Source organism: Micropterus salmoides, unplaced genomic scaffold (genome assembly GCF_014851395.1).
Source record: "Micropterus salmoides isolate LMB-PRFRI ecotype aquatic unplaced genomic scaffold, ASM1485139v1 Ms_hic_scaffold_990, whole genome shotgun sequence".
In the NCBI taxonomy this organism is placed as follows: Eukaryota; Metazoa; Chordata; class Actinopteri; order Centrarchiformes; family Centrarchidae; genus Micropterus; species Micropterus salmoides.
The window spans coordinates 22,886-44,045 of NW_024044782.1; the positions used below are offsets into that span (position 1 = coordinate 22,886).

At 39.7% G+C, this 21,160-nt stretch overlaps 1 protein-coding gene across 1 annotated transcript; it reads right to left on the reverse strand.

Moving 5' to 3' along the window:
• Positions 1 to 216: 216 nt before the first annotated feature.
• Positions 217 to 18,020, reverse strand: LOC119896389 (protocadherin Fat 2-like). The gene is made up of 4 exons (XM_038709820.1): positions 17,726 to 18,020; positions 14,023 to 14,193; positions 12,256 to 12,536; positions 217 to 1,743 (listed from the first exon to the last, which is right to left on the reverse strand). The coding sequence occupies exons 1-4, from the start codon at positions 17,758 to 17,760 to the stop codon at positions 1,406 to 1,408; spliced, it is 825 nt and encodes a 274-aa protein (XP_038565748.1). The 5' UTR covers positions 17,761 to 18,020; the 3' UTR covers positions 217 to 1,405.
• Positions 18,021 to 21,160: the final 3,140 nt, after the last annotated feature.

Consider the following 21,160-nt stretch of genomic DNA (forward strand, 5'->3'; position numbering starts at 1 on the left):
CAAAAACTACTCCACATTAAGTGTTCCCTTTACCATCAAGGGCAGCAACACTGCAGTGTCTCCTCCAAAGAAAATACTGTAATCTAGTTCACACTAATTAAAATCCACGATGAGATGCTTACCTACAGAATTTTACAGCAATGGAAACGGCATTGATACCAGTAACACTCAAAGTTAAAGCACATCTATTTCACGACTGACATCACCTTGTCCCACTTTTTTTTTTTTTTTTTTTTTTTTTAAATGAGGATCCAGCCCCGTTTCATTGTAACAAACAACAACAATAAACAAGAGCAACAGTAAGCAGATTAAAATTCAATGAAATATTTATCCTGCGTCTTTTTAATACGTTTTAAATATGAAATAGTAGGCCAACATTAGACACACATTAAACCAGTGTGTTTTTCTGATATTCAGTTCTTTTATGACCTATCCAGCAGAATGTGGCTATGATAAACCCCATTGGTCATTTACATTTCATACATTGCAACAGTCCTCACCAAAGCTCTGTCCGGATTTAATCACAAAGGCCTTTCTGTATGTACTCTGTCTGAATGCCAAGTTGCAACTGCATTTTCCTCGTGTCTGCATTCTCACGTTCAATCACATCATATGGTGTGTAGTAAACATACCATTATCAGAAACATACCATTATCTGAAATTGATGTTTTTGGAATGGTTTTCTTTTTAGACAAGGGTGAGAAGTGAAATGTGTGTTTGCTACGCAGGTGTTTGGCATATTCCTCCTCTAGAAGTCGGTTGTCCCACGTCGAAGCTTAAAAAACGTCTTGTTTTGCTTTATTCTGAATTTGAAGCAGTCAAGCAGTAATACTGTTCACGATTTGACAACCCATAACAAGTTAACGAGCGCTCTCGGCGGCGTCTCTCAGATAAAGGGATGAACTTCTGCTGAACCTCTTCCGCGGAGGTAACCGAGGGGTTCTTGAAATTACCCGGTCTAGTCTGGTGCAAGTCAAACAAATGAAAGACATCTGAACTTTTGTTTCACATGGTGCTTTCATCTCTGTCAGAATGGGGAAAAAAAAAAAAAAGACTCTCTCACAGTGAGAGACTGCTGAGCTGCTCTTCATTAGTTTCAAAGAGTCCCATCTGAGAAGTGTACTTTTACACAAACCTGCCTTAGAATGGAGTAGTAGAACATAGTGGCGTGTACTTGTACTGCTTAGGTTCCCATATGAAACTAAAAGTGAATAATCACCGGAAAGAACAAGGCTTCAAAACAAAACTTAAAACATCACCTCCTCGCAGCTCCCATAATCGCTCTCCACAATGCTCGACTCGTCATAGCTGCGCGGGTTCTGTCCTGCTTGCCGCGTTTGAGGCTGAGCGGAGTTCGCCGGCGGCGGCGGGCTGGCCTGCTCTGCATACGATGGCATAGCCACACTCAGACGCATGCTGAGTCTCTTGTATCCTCCCGAGACGTTATCGAGGCTGCGGGTGTGCTGCGTTGGGTAATAGCTGATGGCGGTGTACTCGTTGGGCACTGGGAGCTGGGAAGAGGAAGCCCGTCGGGACCCAGGAAGTCGTCCAGGTTCTGGTTGCTGTAGCAGGGCGGTAGGGGAGCGCGACGGTCACAGCGATCTAGCGGGAACGGGAAGCCACCGAATCGAGAGTTCCTCCGCGAGTCCATGGTGGAGGTGGAGTAGGTGTCTTCTACGATGTCAAACTGAGGGAACTCCTGAACTGCTGGGCGGCCATAGTAGTCTGGGTCAGCTGGATAAACTGAGGAAAGAAGACCGTAAGAAAAACATCAGAATAATTTGTCCTGATACGTTCTTTAGATCTCCTAGTTTATCTGTTGGTCGTCAATTTGCTATGAAGGATCCCAAGTGCATTGTACACACATTATTAGGAATTATGATGTAGTGCTGATTAGTCACTTATTCTATTGACACACATTTGTGTAAAGCTTTTATTAAACATAAACGAATACTTAGATGAAAGACATTTGTATTAGATTATTGAGGCCAAAATGGATATTGATATTTGTTATATGTTGGCTGATATTATTATCATTTATAATTAAGACCGAGCCTCCAGGGTTTGAGAAGTGAGGTTCCTTAAATCTGCATTCTAATGAACGGCCAGCAGGGGGCGACTCTTCTGGTTGCAAAAAGATGTCCGGCTCCACTAGAAATAATAGCAAAATGACCCTATTTCTCATCTGATTTATTACCTCAGTAAACACTTTCATAATGGGTTTATGGTCTCAATCGCTAGTTTTATATCTTGTTTAATACAACATGATGTTCATTTAGTAAATTATGGTCCCATTTAGAGGAAAATAGACCATAAAGCAGAGGATGCTTCAGGGCAGGATTATCTTGTTAAGTTGTTACTGTGTAAATTTAACCAGCGCTGTTGAAAAAGCTTATTAGGAGTTGTCTGTTTGCTTTCTCTAGTGAGTACATTTAGTTTTAAGCCTGTTGTTCTCTACCAAAAATTGTCACCCCGGTTAAAATGACAATTAACGTGAATTACAGATGCATCTTGCTAACAAAGCTAGCTCCTCATGGAGTTATTGGCATCACCATCTCGTCCAAATATGGTGTAGTCCGATGCCGCTGGTCGCAAAAAATCAACGGCCAAACTTGAGGCTTCAAAACTGCAGTCCGGAAACCAATGGATGACGTCACGATGACTATGTCCACTACCTTTAATCAGTCTATAGATATGGCAGTGTGTTCTTGAGTCGGAGGAGCCTCTGAGTCCCGCCCACACTGAAATACTGACGCAGAAATCAGAAGCGGTAAATGACACCAAAACATAGCAGCATAGTTTTTCCTGTTCCTTAATCTTAAATGCTGTGGGATTTTTTTTTTTTTGCATCCGCACTTTGGCATATTCCACATATTATATCTCCCGTTTTATAGTTGATTAAATTTTTATTGTCAAATAGTATCCAGTATTTTCCACAACGCGGAAATCATCCTACAAATGTAGTAAGTGGGACATTTAAAGTAACTTTAATAAATCGGCACATATTTGTTCATACAATATATCTGCAATAATATAGAATCTGCTGGTATATTGGCCTGGCAGAATTTTTGGTCTAGCTCTTTGGATAATTATATTCTAAACTCACATTTGCTTTGCACAACCTCATAATCTACAAATAGCAACAAAATGCATTTTAGGTAAGATTTTCCCGTGCTTAAAGAATCGACACTTTTGTATGCAAGTGTTTCTGCAAGTTCACCACTTGGTTTTAAAAAGCTGCCACAGAGTCAGATCAGCTCTCCGACTCAACAAGCAACTTTAATCATTCACTTATTATCCCAGAAAGATTAATACTAATACACCCTGGGGCAGGTTGCTGTGTGGGATGTCCAGGATGGATTTGAGCAAGACGCGCGGGGGGGGGGGGGGGGGGGGGGGGGGGTTAAGAAGGCTCAGACTATTTGCATTTTAAATCCTTCACTGTGGATTTGAAGAGATTTGGGTTTGACTAGTTTAACAGGAGGTGGGGATGTGTCTAAAGAAAGCTCATAAAGTCACCACATTTACTTTATACAAATGACTGATCCAGACTTCTAATGACTGCAGAAGTAGGATAATCTTCTCCTCTTGGGTCAACTGAATTACAATCAACTAACATTAACAATTCAAGGGCAACCTTGATGATAAGCTCCTCCAGCTTCTTCACCATCCCAGTGTGTGCACTTAACACACTTTATCACTTTAATATTTTTCTGAAACTAATTTCAAGTCCCCAACCTTGAAACAATTATTTGATGATAAAACCTGCCCTTTTCGACGTGCTAATCCTGAATAAGAAGTTTAACCCAGCATACTTTTTAAATCTTCTTCTGCGGTTTTGACAACAGGAGTGTGGCAGGTGAACATTTGTTTTTCTATGTTTGATCGTGGAGGACAAAGCTTGTTGACAACCTTGCAGTGATTCATACTTCACTTATTTCCCTTCCCTCAGAGTGTTATCTGTACACATGACAGTGTTCTTTGTGCACTGAATCATTTGTAGTTGCCGATGTGGTCAAAATCAGCATTGTTCAATGCGTCAGTGAGGGAGGTAGTAAACATGCCGTTGGTACTTGAACCCGTTGACACATACCTGCCTGTATTCATGAACATAAACTCAGTCATTCTCAAGTGGCTATAACACATCCACCACTGTGTCCATGAGAAAGACACTTTACCCCTAGTTGCTCCACAGGTGTGCAACATCTAACATATATAGCAATTTAAGTCGCTTTGGATAAAAGCGGCAGGTAAATGAATAAATGTACATGTAGACAGAAATATTTGCAGCAACTGTTTTGATAATCGTTTGATCGATAGTGAGTAATGGTTTTAATTATTCAAGCAAAGTTTGTTTGTTTCAGAATCTTCAATGTGAGAATTTGCTTCTTATCTCTTGTTTGAACCTTTGATTTAGGGCTAAACCATTTGGGGAAAAAATCTAATCTGATTTTTCTGCCAGATATTGCGATTATGATTTGTTTTGTTTGTTTTAAGTATGTATGTATGTTTAGCCAAAGTTCAATTTCACTGCCAGTCAATTTCTGACGGAAGCCTCGTCAAGCAGCACAGAGCACATGTACCAGGAAGGAAGTCAGACACAGAACGGCATAGAGAATCTGGTCGATTTTCATAATCAGACGCCCTGTGCAGACTCCCGGTCGTATATATCAACAATAAACACAACAAAAAAAGAAACAATTTAGCTGACTTAACCATGGTAGAAGCACAAAAATCAAGGACAACTGAACAAATGATCAAAATCTGAACAAGTCGGCAAAACACTCTTATTCTGAAACGCTCCATGTGGGAAATGAAGCCTGCAGAGAGCGGAACGGAACATGTCTGTTCAGCTGACGCCATTATGCCATGTTATCCTCTAGTTTCGTTTGTTGTTTTAAAATGTACACGCCCTGTGCCCGCTGATTGGTGAGTAGGACCACAACATGAGGCGCATGGCGCTTGTGATTGGCACACAAGGATGACAACGGAATGAATTTGTAATTGCATAACTGTTTAAAACGGGTCAGATGCTCTGTTTAATTAACCTTCATTTTAATCACCGTCTTCACGATTAGCTAATCGCGTTCTTTCAAATCGCACTTCCGATTTGAAAACGATTAATCGTTCAGCCCTACTTTGACTGGACAAAAATAAAGAGTATGAGAAACTGTGGTAGGCATTTTCCCCCCCAACTGATTATTTTGGAGTGTTATTCGGACATTTTACACATCAAACAATTTATTGACTGGAACAAATGAATGGCATCACATGTGGCATCACATGTGGCAATAAGCTTAATCATGCTTACTATCTCATCTGTAAGATGTTTGAGAACATCTGTCCAAGGACACGCAAGCGCACACACTTACACAAGTCATTACTTTGTCAAATCTGCATAAATTAACTATTTTGTCCAACAATAGAACCCAATACATTCAACAGATGTACTGTATCACCATCTGTCAAGAAATTGCAGTACTGAAATGCCAGAAATATGTTTGAGGTCCTTTTAGAAAACGCTGTCTCCGTTACATAGTTCTTCCTCTTGAGAGCACTGACAAACTGTAAAATGTCACAGTACATATCTGGGTCACAATTATTTAATAACTACATTTAAGCAACCCTAATCAAATATGTTTCTATTCTATGAGTTTATGAGGAACTGTATTTGTGAAAATAAATATATCGCCCTAAAGAATCCATTAAAAATCCATTAGTTAGGGCTCTGATACTGGGTTAATAGTATTTTTACAAAAATCATTGACAATTGCAGAGTTTATAAAGAAGTAGCTGAAATCTTAATATCTAACTAGGTAACTGTGGAGTGTTGAGTACTAGTTATAAATAAATAAACATCACCAACTGATGTTATTAACAATAATTTAGCTACAACTGGGTGTTGAATCTTCAAGAGGTGGTATTATGCTCATTTTCAGGTACAAAATCTTATTTAGGAGTTGTACCAGAACAGGTTTACATGGTTTCATTTTCAAAAAACACCCTAAACAGCTCCTCTTTTCACCCTGTGTTGAAGGCTTCGTTTTACCTATGGAGTGATGCATCTTGCCTCTACAACATCTTTGTTGGGAGTTGCACGTGCGCAGTTCCTAGTTAAGGACTACTAGCCAATCAGAAGCAGAGAAGGGCGGGCCAATGAGAAGCCGGTAAACACGGCTTCGTTTCAGCTGTACATGTTGCCGACCAGCTTGGCAACATGGACTGGAGCAACAAATGAGTCTTCCATCTATAGAGTTTTAACTGAGCTCTGTCTCTACATCACAGGAACAGCTTTATGTCCACTGACTGTGTATTTTAGTAGCTTTGATGTAACTAAGCTACTTTTGCCACGTTGCTGTAGCTTAGCTTGCTACATTTCACTGGGGGGTAGCTTCTATGTAGTTAAGCTTCATTTAATATAGAGTAGCTAGTATCTTAGCTCACTACATTTCCCAGGTAGCTTGCCCAACACTGCCTATTACATGCACAAAAAAGCATAATACCACCTCTTTAATACTTTTGTTTACCTGCTAAAAATTCTAGCAAATTCTGTAGCATCTCCTTTGTCAGATAGATAGTGATTTAAAACTTTTTTGTGTGTGTTTTAACATTTATAATCGTAAAAATATTGTAAGGTATTAAATTAAGTATCTTTTTGTATCGGTATAGATGCTCTGGTATCATATCGCCTATTCGCTCAGCTGCCACTGTTTGACTCACAGGAAGCACCCTGCAGCGATGAGCACTTAGCAGAAAAGATTTGAGGCAAAATCTTAAAACAAAATAGACATTCTTGAGGATTACCACTTCAAATTCCTGCCCTACATCCCCAAAATCTCAAACTAACAAGGCAGACGCATTATACAGTTTGTTCAAACAAAATGACATTAAAAAAGCCTCCTGCTGTCACTTTGGTTACTGAGAATACTAAGCAGACTGCCAGCTGATCGTATTGTGAGACAGAGAGAGAAGATTAGATAAAGTAGCAGAGGGAGTTACAAGGAGAGACTGGAAACAAGATGAGAAACCGGAGAGAAAGCTACTCAGAGGGAGGGAAAGAAAAAGAGGCTGAGAGATGGTGGAGGAACAGGCAAATCAATAGAGTAAAAGATGACAAAATGAAGGGGTGAAAAATGACAACATGAAAAAAGCAGGGTAAACATTTATGAGTAGAGAGAGAGAGACAGTGAAAGGAAGAGGTCAAAAGAAGAGACAGGTAGCTCAAAAGAAAGAAGAGAGGCCTGACAAAGACAACGTGAAAGTATTTGCACAATGATGTTTCCAGTCGAAAGAGATAAAAAAAACTGACAGCATCTTTAAATCTCTCTCTCTGTAGACTTAATCAACATCAAAGGGATTCAGCTCAGACTCAAAACCTTTGCTTGTTATTTCCACACCTTGCACAGTTCAATAAATAGTTCTTAAGCTGGACAGAACAGAGGACTAAGTCTCAGATCACTGTTTGGGGCTGGAACAGAGTTGATAAATGGCAGAAGTACTGTGTTAACTTAAAGGACAGAATCTGTTTAATGCACTCGTCACACATGACTGCTGTAATCAATCCTCTTCTCCAGTCTATATGGTTAAAATTATGTTTATATAATAATATAAATATATCTTGAAAGAAACTTGATGCCGCCTGGATTACGTTTTCTTTTATCATTGTTACTACTGAGCGTAACTACAAAACATTCACTGACAATATGGCTTTGTTCAGACTGCCGGACAAAGTGACCTAAACAGTGTGAACAGCCCATGTGCTTCTTGTATGGGCAAAAACGGTAGAGAGAGCGCCAGACATTACAATGAATGCAATGAAAAGGACAAAAAGTTGGGAACATTTGTCATAAATCGGGAGAATTGTGAAACAGGGAGGACAAACGGGAGTCTCTTGTGAAAATCAGGAGGGTTAGCAAGTATGAGCTAACCTCTCTGGCCTCCGTGTTTAATTCTGTACACTAGTACGCTGCGTGTGACGTCGTATTATTGTTTTGTGCATGCGGGTCCCTTTTTCAGGCTGTTACCAGTTCACACTGCAGACTGGAATGAGCCACATTTAAAAAATGTCAACATTCAATCAAAAAAAATCAGATCTGGGCAATAAATCTGAATTGAGCATTAGGGCCTGCAGTGTGAACGCACGCAGCCTATGTCTTTGTTTTTTGGATGGTATTGGATGGATTGGCTTGTGGCAACTAAAGGATGATTAATGTTTTATTATGTGCAGGTACTCACAGCACTTGTTAGAGTGACATGAGGATGTGTTTATTTTTTTTCCAGTCCCCAGAGTTGAAGTCCTATGATTTGTACACTTAGTACACTTCCTAGAGAGGAAAAAACATTCTAGCGAAAATAATCCAGGCTGCAATTTTGTTTTCTCCGAAATCTATTTGACAACACAATTTAGTACTACATGAATGTAATTTCTAGGAGACATGGTTGGATACCCATGTCCCTTCCATTTGTGACTCCACAGTTAAAGATGAGGGACAAAATCTACAGCTCTCTTTTTGTGGAAAAAATGCAAGTTCAGCTGAAGCTAATGAGGCTTAAACAATAGACATCTAACAGAGCATTCAGCTCAGATTCAAACTTTACAGAGCTGCTCTTTTTCTAAAGCTACTGAGAACAAAGGACTCTGTCAGCTCACTGCTGCAGGCTACAGTATTGATAATAAATGACATAATTATTTTGTTCACTTGAAGACTTTTACACCAAACTGGGCTCCACTTAGAAGGGGCTTTTTTACCAGGAGCTCCAAGCGGGAACATAATGCCCTGAAATAATAAAATAAAATAGTATTCTAGGCAAATATATTTGTCTTTGTTAAGGTGTTTGCATTATACCTGTAAAGTGATGTTTGCAGCCTCTGGGCCTCTCCCTTCAATTAATCAGTGAAACAGTGCGTAAAAGGGGAAATATAATCATAATTAGTGACAAATTTCACCACAGTATGCGTTTGTGCCTGAAGCAAGGGGGTTCATTTCGGTTTTGGTTGGCTGGTGAGCCGGAAAGATTTAACAACTGGTTCAGCAAACGTGGATTTAAATCACCAGCTTTTCCCTTAAACATTGTACGCTCTAGTAAAAATCCCAAAATATGAACTTAGAATAGAAAATTAAATTCATGATTTGTTAATGACATTTCTCTTTTCTAAACATGAAGGTTTGCAAATCACTGAACATTTTAAGAGGAGCTGACCAAGGGCAAAGCAAAAATCTGATTTGAGAGCCGAAATTCTGCTGCATTTGATTTTTGATTTGATTCCTCTAGAGGTATAGAGGTAAGCCAGTGGACTTTGGGTCAGAATAGGGAAGTCAGAAAGGATTTATTTTGACAATAAGACAAAAGACAAAAAAAACCCCACCAATCTTAGCCTTTAAAATTTCTCATTATTTTAAAGTATTTTCTAAGTGCAGCAATGTGAAAATAACATCATGTGGTTGGTGAGGAAACCCCTCTTCAGTTTTTGAACAAAGCTGTCTGTCTTTTGATAACCGTACATCACTTTGTAATGAGTGACAGTTTGATAGGGCGCTCACCAATTTAATAATAATAATAATGATGGCGATAGAAGGTGAAGGCACTATTTTTTTCAGCCTGCAGTTCTTTTATACTGACTATATCTCGGGAATGTTTACCAATTTCAGGCAATTCAGACACAGGAATCACGTGTATCGAGTGTACAGGATTGGTAGATAAGACACGTGCCTTTGGTGTGAGAGACCCGGGTTCAATTCCCCACTGTTACACATCCACCATTGTGTCCCTGAGCAACACACTTAACCCCTAGTTGCTCCAGAGGCGTGCGACCTCTGACTTGTCTAGCAATTGTAAGTCGCTTTGGATAAATGAGTAAATGTAAATGGATTCGGCCACAGTCCCCATTAACAACGAGCCGGATAACAAGCGAAGAACTTCAGGTATATGTCCTTTTATTCTCTGTGATAAGGTCAAGCAGATGAATGACCTGTCAGGTGGGCGTTGCCTGGGGAGCGATGGTATGAAGAGCGCCTGATCTGTCTTGAACATGGGTGTGTGAGTCACAGCTAAGGTGTATTGATTTGTTATATGAAAAAAAAAAAGTGCTGCACACAAAAGAAGAGAGAATGTGAGAAAGGAAAGGAGGACCGAGAGAGAGCATGACAGAAGAAGAAAAGGAGAAAGAACTTGAGTGGGTGTGATGAGGATGAAATAATGGAGCAGAGGGAGGTTTACATGAAGGAAGAAAGGTGGAGAACGACAAAAAGAGGAACGCAACAGAAAGAAAGGTGAAAAAGAAAGATGGGCAGAGATGTGAGAATATTTTTTCCTAAAGCCTTCTTACCTTTTTCTTTGAGGTTTGCTTGTACAAATGTTCCACATCCGATTCACAAACTTTTCGTAAATTAATCATTTCCATTTTGATGGAACGCAAATCCCCCCCCCTCCCCGAAATTGATATTTAAAACTTCCTGTTTGTGGTTTTGTTTCAGGAGGTTGAAGTTCTGCAAACCATGCATACACCATTTCCCATCAGACACTAATAAAATAGGAACGTGCGGTGAGAATGTGCGGAACTCACATATACAAGGGGCTAATTATATATAAAATGAGACTGAATGTTATTTCACAGTAATTTATAAAATTTCAAATTAAGGCGCATTTATAAACTTAATTTTGATACATTTTGTGGGATCAATTCATCATATTTACACCGAATGCATCAATTTCAATTGGTAAGCACATCTCAAGGGGTTCTTGATGAGGCCCAGTGAGAGGGATTTTGAAAAAAGGTGAGAAAAATAGACTGTACTTCTCGCCCCCGCCTCTTCACTATTGTAAAGGAGAAAATAGAGGGAGAGAAAACAAAAGGAGAAACAAGAGATATTTAGAGAGGGTGCAAAATAGGACTGTGAATAAGGGAGGGCATTACAGAATGTATAATGAGAGTACTGTAGGATATAGACAGTCATACAGGAAAGACAAGGAGAGAGAAAGATTGGAGAGAGAAGCAATCACAGAAAGAGAAAGTGGGAAATAAAGACATGCTGAGAGATGAAACAGAGAAATCACTTTATTTGCTGATGTTATCGTCCAGTCGGCCTCGTCTAAGAATGTTTCGTCTTTCAGAATTTAATCAGCGCCGTGTGTTGACAGATGACTTTACAGGCTGTCTGGTGTTTCCCATGATGCACCACTCCCCATGACTATTAAATACTTGTTACACTGACCTTGAATGACTGAATCATTCAGCCTGTCCTGACCTTTTGTATTACTGTGGGGCTTTGTAGCCAGTAACAGAACACCGGGATGATTTAGTTTACATTTCACAGATATGATTTTGTAAGGAGTGTTGGAATTAGATTCTTTTTAACGCTGACTTGAAATTAACTCTGCTACTTACTGCTAACAAAGGCGCCTTAATACATGAGACAGTACAGTTGTCTTGTATCTCAGTTACTGGGTATTTAAGGGGACTGATTGTCACTGTGATACCATAATAATAAGCGACTCATGGCTGGAACAAAGTGGAACAAATTGTAGACAGAGGTATGATAGCTACTATTTTTTTCTACAGTATTTTCATGTTAGTATTCGTGTAAAATGGTAAAGTAACAACCATGACTTGGCCAGTACTGAAATTTTGAGGCAGATATTTTCTATTTAGTTTTTATAGTGAAAACTTGAAAACTTGGTTAATGATATTTCAAAACGACGCCATTTTCTCTGCAAACTGTTGCTAACAAACACACTTTCTTTGACAAGGATCCTTGCATTTTTTATTTTTTTCAGAATTATGACCGCGATTTGTACTTACTGGTACTAGAGGTGCAAGAGATCAGCCATTGTTCTAAGCTCACGCGCTCTACGGGTCCGACTAAAGTGTCACACGTCACAACTATCAAGTCAGCAAAAATAAGCATATTTTATAGCACATATTTCATAGCACATTATTCAGCTTATCGGTGCTCTCTGGTGGACAAACATGTAATGACAGCACAGTTTCAAAATTACCGTAAACACGTATTTAGCATTTATGTACTGCGGTTTTGTTATATATCAATTGATATATGGCCTGCCTGATTTATTGGTTTAGCTATAATAAGTTGAGTGAACAGTTGTGCATTTGTGTGTACCTCATGTGAATATATTCATGGAAAAAGTGAACATTGGTATGCATTACCCTTCCAGAATAAACACAAGAAAGTGTGCATCTATCAAAACCACGGTGCTCATCATCCTAAAATCATACAAACACACACAAATACACACCTTCGTAGTCCATATCCCAGTGGTTCTTCCTGATGGAGTCATTGTCTGAGCTGGACGGCGGTCTGGTGGGGAGGTTGGGGGCAACACTGCACACTACCGGTCCCTGTGTCTTTGGAGAGGAAACCCCGCCTCCTGATGAAATGATCTGGCTGCATGGGCGAAGTGACCTGAATGGCGTGTGGTCGAGGTCGTTGATGGGACCGACCAATGTGTTCATCTCAATAGGGTTGACTTCTTGGTTTTTGGCTTTGAGGCTCTTGGACAGACAGGGCGTGAAATAGCTGTGGGTGTGAAAAGATATGTTTTGTTTTCAGTTAATATCTTTAAGGATTAATTACAGATACCCAAAGTCTAACATCCTCTAACATCGCTTCTGTAATACTGCTATTTGTGCGACTGTAAAAATTCAAAACTTCCTTGTTTTACCAGTGACAGGTTTGAAACTGTATTTGAAACTGTATAGTGTGTTTTTTAGAACTTGGACTGATTAAATTGTTTGTGGAATTTTGAACTTTTACTGATTTACACTCATTTTTTAGCTTTTATCCAAAGCGTCTTACAATAGCTTCTATCTCAGAGGTCGCATGCCTTAGGAGTAGGGCTGAACTATTTGGGGGAAAAAAATCTAATTCTAATTGCCAGATGTTGCGGTTATGATTCGTTTTGTTAAAGGAATTTTTTCATTTGTTAAAAATTTGTTAAGTTTTGCTAAAGTTCCACATTCTCTGCCAGTCCATTATTGATGGAAGCCGGACCAAGCAGAACAGAGCAGGGGCGAGTTCAATCTCAAAACCGTTTGCAATGTTTTTGGATTGAATGACATGTTTCCTTGCAACGTTCCGCAACGGGCTTCGAGGTATGTTTTCTTCTGTTTGGTGGGCGTGACACAGGTGTTACCCAATCAGCTGCGACAAGTGTGTAAACACAGCTGTGTTAAAAAGGCAGAAAAATGCAGTGGGCTTGCGTACACAACAGGGTGTTCGAGGCACCACTGTGTCCAGATGAACCAGGAAGTCAGACACAGAACGGCATGGAGAATCCGGTCAATTTTCAAAATAAAACACCCTGTGCAGACTCCCGATCGTAGATCAACCAAATCATAAACACAGTTAAAACAGCGAAAAAAAGAAGCAATTTAACTACGTAGCCTTCTTAATCATATTTGAAGCACAAAAATCAAAAACAACTGAACAAATAAGCAAAATCTGAACAAGTCAGCAAAATCAGACAGGCAAAACGCTCTTATTCTGAAATGCTCCATGTGCATATGTAACGTTAGCCTGCAGAGAGCGGAATGGAACGGGCTCACAGAAGCAAACAAAATGACAAATTAACAACACATTAACAACATGTAGGCTAAACGCTCTGCTGCTGAAACACTTTCACAGTGTGAGTTGATGCCCACACCTGTGTCGATACAGCTGGTGCCATTATCCCATGTTTTCCTCGTTTGTTGTTGTAAAATGTACACGCCCTGTGCCCACTGTGTCACCACACAAGGATGACAGTGGAATGAATTTGTAACTGTGTTACTGTTTAAAGCGGGTTAGATGCGCTGTATAATTAACCTACATTACACTACAATTGCCATCTTCACGATTAGCTCATCGCGTTCTTTCAAATCGCAATTTCGATTTGAAAACAATTAATCGTTCAGCCCTACTCTGGAGCAACTTTAACCTTAAGTGTCATGTTTAAGGACACATTGGCGCGATGTGTCACAGTGGGACTCGAACCTTCGTTTTAGACAGAAACATTTGCTCTTACCCATTGGAGTCCTGGACACAGACGGGCCTTTTCTTCTTCTGCTGAACATAACGTTTCCTGATGCAAACGAAGACGCCAACCAAGAAGAGTAATCCAAGCACGCTGGCACTGATCTCCATGATTTCCACATAACCAATCATTGGAGATACAACACTTTTTACCTGATGGCACCTGTAGGAGAGTAAAGGAAGTTGGATTTAGAGGAATGCATGATGGCTTTAGCATGTAAACATACTAATGTTTAGTATGAGACATTCCACATGTTAGCTTGTTAGGTGGTAACATGAGTACAGTTGACATTAAAAGGTTCTGCTAATAAACATGCACCACTTTCCAACTTCAAATAATAAACATCAATCAAATCTGTATTTGTGTAACAACTTTCATAAAGGTTGATATGAATATGTCAGAAGGTGTGTGTCTGAATATGGAGTGTGATCAAGAGTGTTACAGTTAAGAGCAGCATAAAAGACCCTTGGCCCGGGAATGAAGGTTACATCTGGCCGGTGATACTCATAGCTTCCCTGCCCAGGCACGATACACAACCCAGAGGACCTACTGGCAGAGCTCTGATTGCTAAGTGCCGCTGCTGCGATACTAACAGAACCTATCATTTTGTTTTACATAAAACTGCCTGGTGTTCAGCCTTACCCACTCATTTCCCAGGCGTAGAATTCCCTTACACGCGTTGAAAGTATATTCTAGCAGTTACAGAGCAAAATACAGCATTAATTCTTTTTTCTTCTTGGACGAGGAGTTTGTTTTGGAAAAAGAAATGTTTTTGATGAGCTGAGTTCTGTATTTTTCTTATTATTGGACGCTGATTGGTAAGATAGTTTGTTCATGTGGATGGTATTCGATGAAAATACACAGTGGACATTGTGCTGCTGTCTACTGCACAGACTGATCACACATGATAACATCAAAAACCTTCACAGCATGATAAAACATCTATCTGTGTGTTTTACACAACACATAGCAAACTCCCAGTCCTGCAATTACAATCCGCCGGTGGTCATTTTTCATTCACTGAGTTAATTAGTACCCCACCTGGAACATGAACCGCTTTTAATACCCGCGAGAAGCAACGCAATTCCAAAGTCTTAATGAAAGAAGGAATATGCAAATGCTGCTGTAATTTTATTTAAATGTGATTGTTCCCTTTGACAGCCGTTGGTTGTGTGAGGGGAATACAACTAGCTGGTTGTAAGGTGATGAATAAAAACACGTTCGCTTTGTGTGTGTGTGTGTTACAGTTGGACTGTGTGTCTAATCACATATACATGCATATTCAAGGCCTTGCAATGAAACGCAAACATACGTCAGTGCAAGTGATGTTGCATCTAATGAAGGTTGAGCTAGTTTTGGTATTTACTTGTTGGAATCTTAATAATACCTCTGAGAATCTAATTATGATTATGTGGTTGTGTCAGACCGGTTAACAGTTTTTCCATCTGGTCTGTAAACTGAGATGAATGTGTACAATAGATAGTTTGAGTAATAGTTGCACCATTCGGCGTAGTTCTGGTTTCCAGCCTAGCCGATTGTCTGACTGCTCTTCTTTCTTGCCTCGTCTGACTACTTCTTATGGCCTGTACAGATAAGCTTATATTTCACTCTATCCAGCTGTCTATACAGGCGGCGTAACAGGCCCAAAGCGTATTTTTTTCCCGTTTTATGGGTGTAACTTCTGAGATTGTGTATTGGGCTCGGAGATCTGCCAAAATGCAGGGGTCTGTTCCTGAACACATGCTGCATATAAACAGGTAGATTGTTTAGTATAAACGCCAAATGTGTGATCGTGCGTCTTGACTGAATCGTCTGGTGTGTGCGTTCTTAAGGTTAAAAATTAAAAAAATTGGTAAATTCCCGTTATGTCTGTGGTATCCCGAGTTTTTAAAACTGGTTAAGATTTGAAAATCCTCTAGTGTGTACGAGCTATCATGTTACTAAGACACTAAACAGTCTGAAGAAGCAAAAAGAGGAAAAGAGAGGCTGCACGTCCAGCCGATCAAACCAACTACACCTGGAGTAAAATCAGCTGCCACAAAAGCGTTTAATTGAAGTGATGGAACGCAGCGATCGATCAGTGACAAGTGATGTAAATGTAAATGCTCCGTACTTGTATAGCGCCTTTCTAGTCTTTTCGACCACTCAAAGCGCTTTTACACTACATCTGCATTCACCATTCATACACTGAGCCTAAGTGCTCAAACGGAAACTAACATTCACACTCATTCATACACTAGCGGAATAGCCGCCAGGGGCAATTCGGGGTTCAGTATCTTGCCCAAGGACACTTCGACACGCAACCAGGGGGAGCCAGGGATTGAACTGCTGACCTTCCGATTAACGGCCAACCCGCTCTACCTCCAGAGCCACAGCCGTGATGTGAAGAGCAAGTACAAATGTACAGAGCAGTGTTAAATGATACCAGAAAATGACAAAAAGCCAATCTTGTGGTGATAAACCTGCAACAGTGATGAACATGCCTGAGATCACAGCCAATGGTGAGCGGCGGTTAAAATCACGCAAGGACTCAGTTATGCAGGCCTTTTTTCATACAGTCTATGGTGCAGGCACATAAGGGCGAAAAAAGGCTTGCTCTTCTCTTTCTTTCTGTGTTTTTCTTGCGTACAACCATACTAGTAGTCATTGTTTGCTGTGATCTGACTACAAAAAGTATCGAATGAAGTACTGATTTTCACTGATTTTTGAAGTTTTAATTCTACCATAAAGGTATTGAGTAGCACCACTCGTCTCCACTTCCTCCCACTGTACAAAAGCCAAAATATCCCCGATACGGGTGCTGCAGTCCTGACGTCATTTGGAGCCAGAGACTGAGCAGTAGTGATTGGGGTTGAAGCAGCGTGCAAAGTCAGACATGGGGTTTGTGAAATCGCTTGATGAGCACAGTGGCTGCAGTCCAAGAGCGGGGAAAGTTTCTCCTACAGCTTGTAATCAATCAGCAGCAGGTAGCGGAGCTGCTGTGACAAACAGCCACTACAAGCTGCTTGAAATATGTTTTTATCAGTCTGTATCGTTTGCAAGGCTGTTGGTACATGTGATATTTTGTTTAAGTGTTGCATGGAGTTGTCATTTCAAGTCAGCATGAATTGCGTGCCATGAAGAAATGGAGTGGAACTAATGTCCAACCAGCATGAAGCAGCACAGTGCCACTCCCCCCAGTTTGTAATAAACCATAGTTTTCCTTTAAGAAAACCCAAATTATACCAATCACATGGCGAGGACAGCGGGACATGATGATATTTTGGCATTTTTAATTGATAAATGACTTAAAGATTAATTCTATAAAATATAAATCTATAAACTACTGATTATTATTTTGTTGACTGATAATAAATCACTTCAGCAGTGAGGACGGCTGATACTACAGATGCCGAGGTTTTTAGGCCCTTCAAGAGATAGTTTGAACAATGAAGATCTTTATACATCTTAGACATTTGGATTATAAAGAAGTCACCTCATGATTTGAATCTTCTGTGAAACCTTTTAAAACGGTGTTTTAATGAATGTTTGGCACCAAAACTCTCCGGTGAAACCAAACTAATCAAAATTTTTACAGCACCTTCAGCTCTTGAAGGAAGTTCAACAGTAACAAAACTACTGCATGCATATAAAGAATATGTTTCAAATGCATTACTCGTTAAAAAGTGCATGAATAAAATTTGTGCGGGTTTACCCTGCTTCGGTATTGTCCAGCGAGCAGTTGCACATGTAACCTGGAGCCTTGGGTACACACTCCTCGCCGTGGGCACATGGCTGGGAGGCACATGGGTTGTCTGCCAGCTCGCAGCGGGCGCCGTAGAAGAGTCCTGCACACCTGCAGCGCGGCTCTGCAGAGTAAATAAAACACACCCACACGTCTGACAAGAGCGACTGATCAAAGCCACGGCCAGTTCCCCCTACAGGCAGTAAAAAATCAAAGCAAAGGTCAAAGTGATGTAGCGAGAAAACACGAGCGAGTGTGTTTGATATTTAAAGGGAAAAATCACCCCTTAAAAACTTCAACACTGTTTTAGTTGTTGTTGTTCCTGTGGATAATAATAATAATGTAATGTGACATAAAGGAGTCTGTTTTAAGAAATGCTTTCACCGATCTAAAACATCAAAAGTAAAAGTCACGTTTTTTGGCAGATTGCAATCTTAAGTGAAATCTTCTTTGTTTTAAATGAAGTTTGACATCGATCCAATAGCGAAGTCACGGTCCTCAATTGGCCCATTGTGGGTTTAAGTGGAGGCTCGAGGCACCCCACAGGAACTTGTTGCATTGCATTCTGGTGTGTTTCAAGGACAGAAGCTGTTGTATGAGGTAGAGACATAACTCGCTCTCTCGTGTGTTTTTAAAGGTAATGTTTGGAAAGTGAAAGAAAGCATCAACTGTACACTGTAAAAGTACACTGCCCTTCACAGTAACTTCCTGGGTGTTGAGCAACGTAGGTGGATTTTTTAGTTTAAAAGTTGAAGCAAACATAGATGTTTTAGTATTAAAATTACACATCCCCATGTTGACAATATTCACACTTTAAGACAAGCACATTATTGCTTTATTGCCGTTATGAGTCACCCGAGCATATTTTCATAGCTCTTTTTTTTTAAATTTTCCTGTAAAATAATTTTGACCAACGGATGTTAATGCAGCAAAAATGTCTCCAAAAGGGAGCATTTCAGTGGTAGCTGGAATGAAAATGGTTATTAACAGTTTCATCACTGATATTGCACCTGTCCATGGGATCCTTCTGCTTATTTGCTGTCATTATAGTACAGTCATTTGGCAGATGCTTTGGTCCAAATAGACAATTTGTAGTTCAGTGTCTGGCCCAAGGACACTTTGACACGGGGGACCTGAGGGATCAAACCACCAGCTCTGCAAGTTATGCCTAACTTCCTCTAACATTAAAACACAAACGATTGTTCTTGGCCTCAGCTCAAAACATCCACTAAATGGCTTTCGGCGTATTCAACAGAAGCTAGACAGATAAAAAAAAAAAAAGAAAGAGACATCCAGTATCCACCCATATACCAGAGACATTGGTATAACATTAATGTAAGTAAAAATTGCAGTACAGAAATGTCATAATATGTTTGTTTAGTTTAGAAACACCATGACATAGATTGTCAATCAGAGTCCTGACCTTTTCCTTTTGTTATTGTAAATTTGTCCCACTATGTATGAATTCTTTGACAACAGCACTTCCTGCTCTAAATTGTCTGGTTACATTTCGTGTTTGAAAAAACAAGTCTGATATATCGAGTCAGGCTTCACTTCTTCACTTTCAACTGCATCTCACCATCATGTCCAACAAATGGAGTGGCTCAGTTGTCATCATGTGACCCTAAACATTGAATATAGGACAACTTGTTTTCACGTTACAAAAGGCCCATGCTCAAGTCGAATGATGACACCTGAGACAGCTCCAATTCCTGGCTTAAAGCTCCAAAAGCGTGGACCTTTGAGTTACACATATTTTTGTGGTTTTTAACACAAACCAAAACCTTAAAAGGCCTAAACTGCTCAAAAGAAGAAGGGGAAAAAAAGTTAAACCTTTTTACTTGACATCCCTTTTTACTCAGGAAGTAAACAAAACAGTAGGGGATCGACTTCATATTCGCAGTAAAAATAAAGGAGCATCCACAGCCTTCATTGTTTTTGCCGCCTGTCTGATTACATTTGCTTGACCTGGAAAGATCTTTTGGGAAATAATATTTGCTTCTTGTTGTTGGCATCGCACCCCAGAATTTGTGCCTGAGGCTTAACTGAAATGTGATTTGGCATGATGATGAATAAAGTCCCGAGAAAAGTAATACCTGGCTGTAACCTTGTGTCCTGTGTCCACAGGGGGCATAGTGGACATTTTCTTATTTTATGCAGCTCAGTGACCTAACAGGTAAACCCACAGCAAGGAAATACCAAAGAGATGGCAGTTTTTTGATAAAAGCTATAGGGTTTGTTTGTTTACACTGTTCTCTAGCACAGAGATCTGTATCGTCAGCTGTACAGCTTTATGTTTGGTTTCATATCCACCTTACTAGAAAAAGAACATATTGCCTGCACTCTCTCACAAAGACACATGAGATAATATTGTTTTAAAGCTCCTGGTCTTTTCTGTAAAATTGCTGGTGTGCTTATCAGATGCTATTCTAAGTAAAGAATAAGGTAAGCCGCCAGACATCCTCTTTTGTGATACATAATTCAAACCCCCCCCCAAGAAATTGCAAGCCTCTCAGACACCATTTTTTTAAATCTTTTGTGTTTTTGCCAAGAACTGATGCATCTGGCCAATTAGTGATAACCTAAAGCAATAATAAAGCAAGCAATCACATAAAGGGCTGGATCAGGCTGGTGTTATTCTATATGATTCTATAAATCTTTAAAAAGCCTCACATTTTTTTTGGACAAAAACTTTACTAAAACAGGAGGAAATTCAGCAGCCAGTTAATCCACATCTGGTCTCAGGTATTTGAGATCCCCAGTGCTGCTTTGTACAGAACGTTGGTGTAGGAAAAATCATTGAAGGAAATCAGATATTTATAGTCTAAATCTCAAACTGGTCAGCTTGGCCCTTCAAGGATTAAAATCGATCTAATTTAAGTCTTTTGTTTGCATTTTTAGTCCCTCGACTGTGGAGCAGACACTACCAAAACATCAACTAAATTTGTTTGAGTGTCTTAAAAAGTATTTGTATTCCTGCACATATGACTGCAGTTTTAACTCTGCTTTATACATATGTTTCTGCAGGTTTAATATAACTGTAATTTATTATGTGGTAGGTTTACATCTAATTTAAACTTTTAATAAATGTTTTACTAAATTAGCGTATGTGTCTATAGTCCTAATAGTAGCAAAAAGTACTATAGAAGGTGTGATGGAATAAGCGGGATGGTCTTCCTGAAGATATTTCCCTTTGCTGAAGACACCTTTACATTACGTATACGTCAGAGTCAGGAAGGCTGGAAGCTGACTGTCCTAAATTTTTAGTGGATATGTTTTCCTTTTGCATAAAGCTTTGTTATTGTTTTGTTTTCAAAGTAGATTCAGCAAATTAACTTAAAGCCTGTGAAACCCTATTTTCCCACTCAGCCTCTTACTGTGAACAAAGTTGGAATAGTTTAGCCT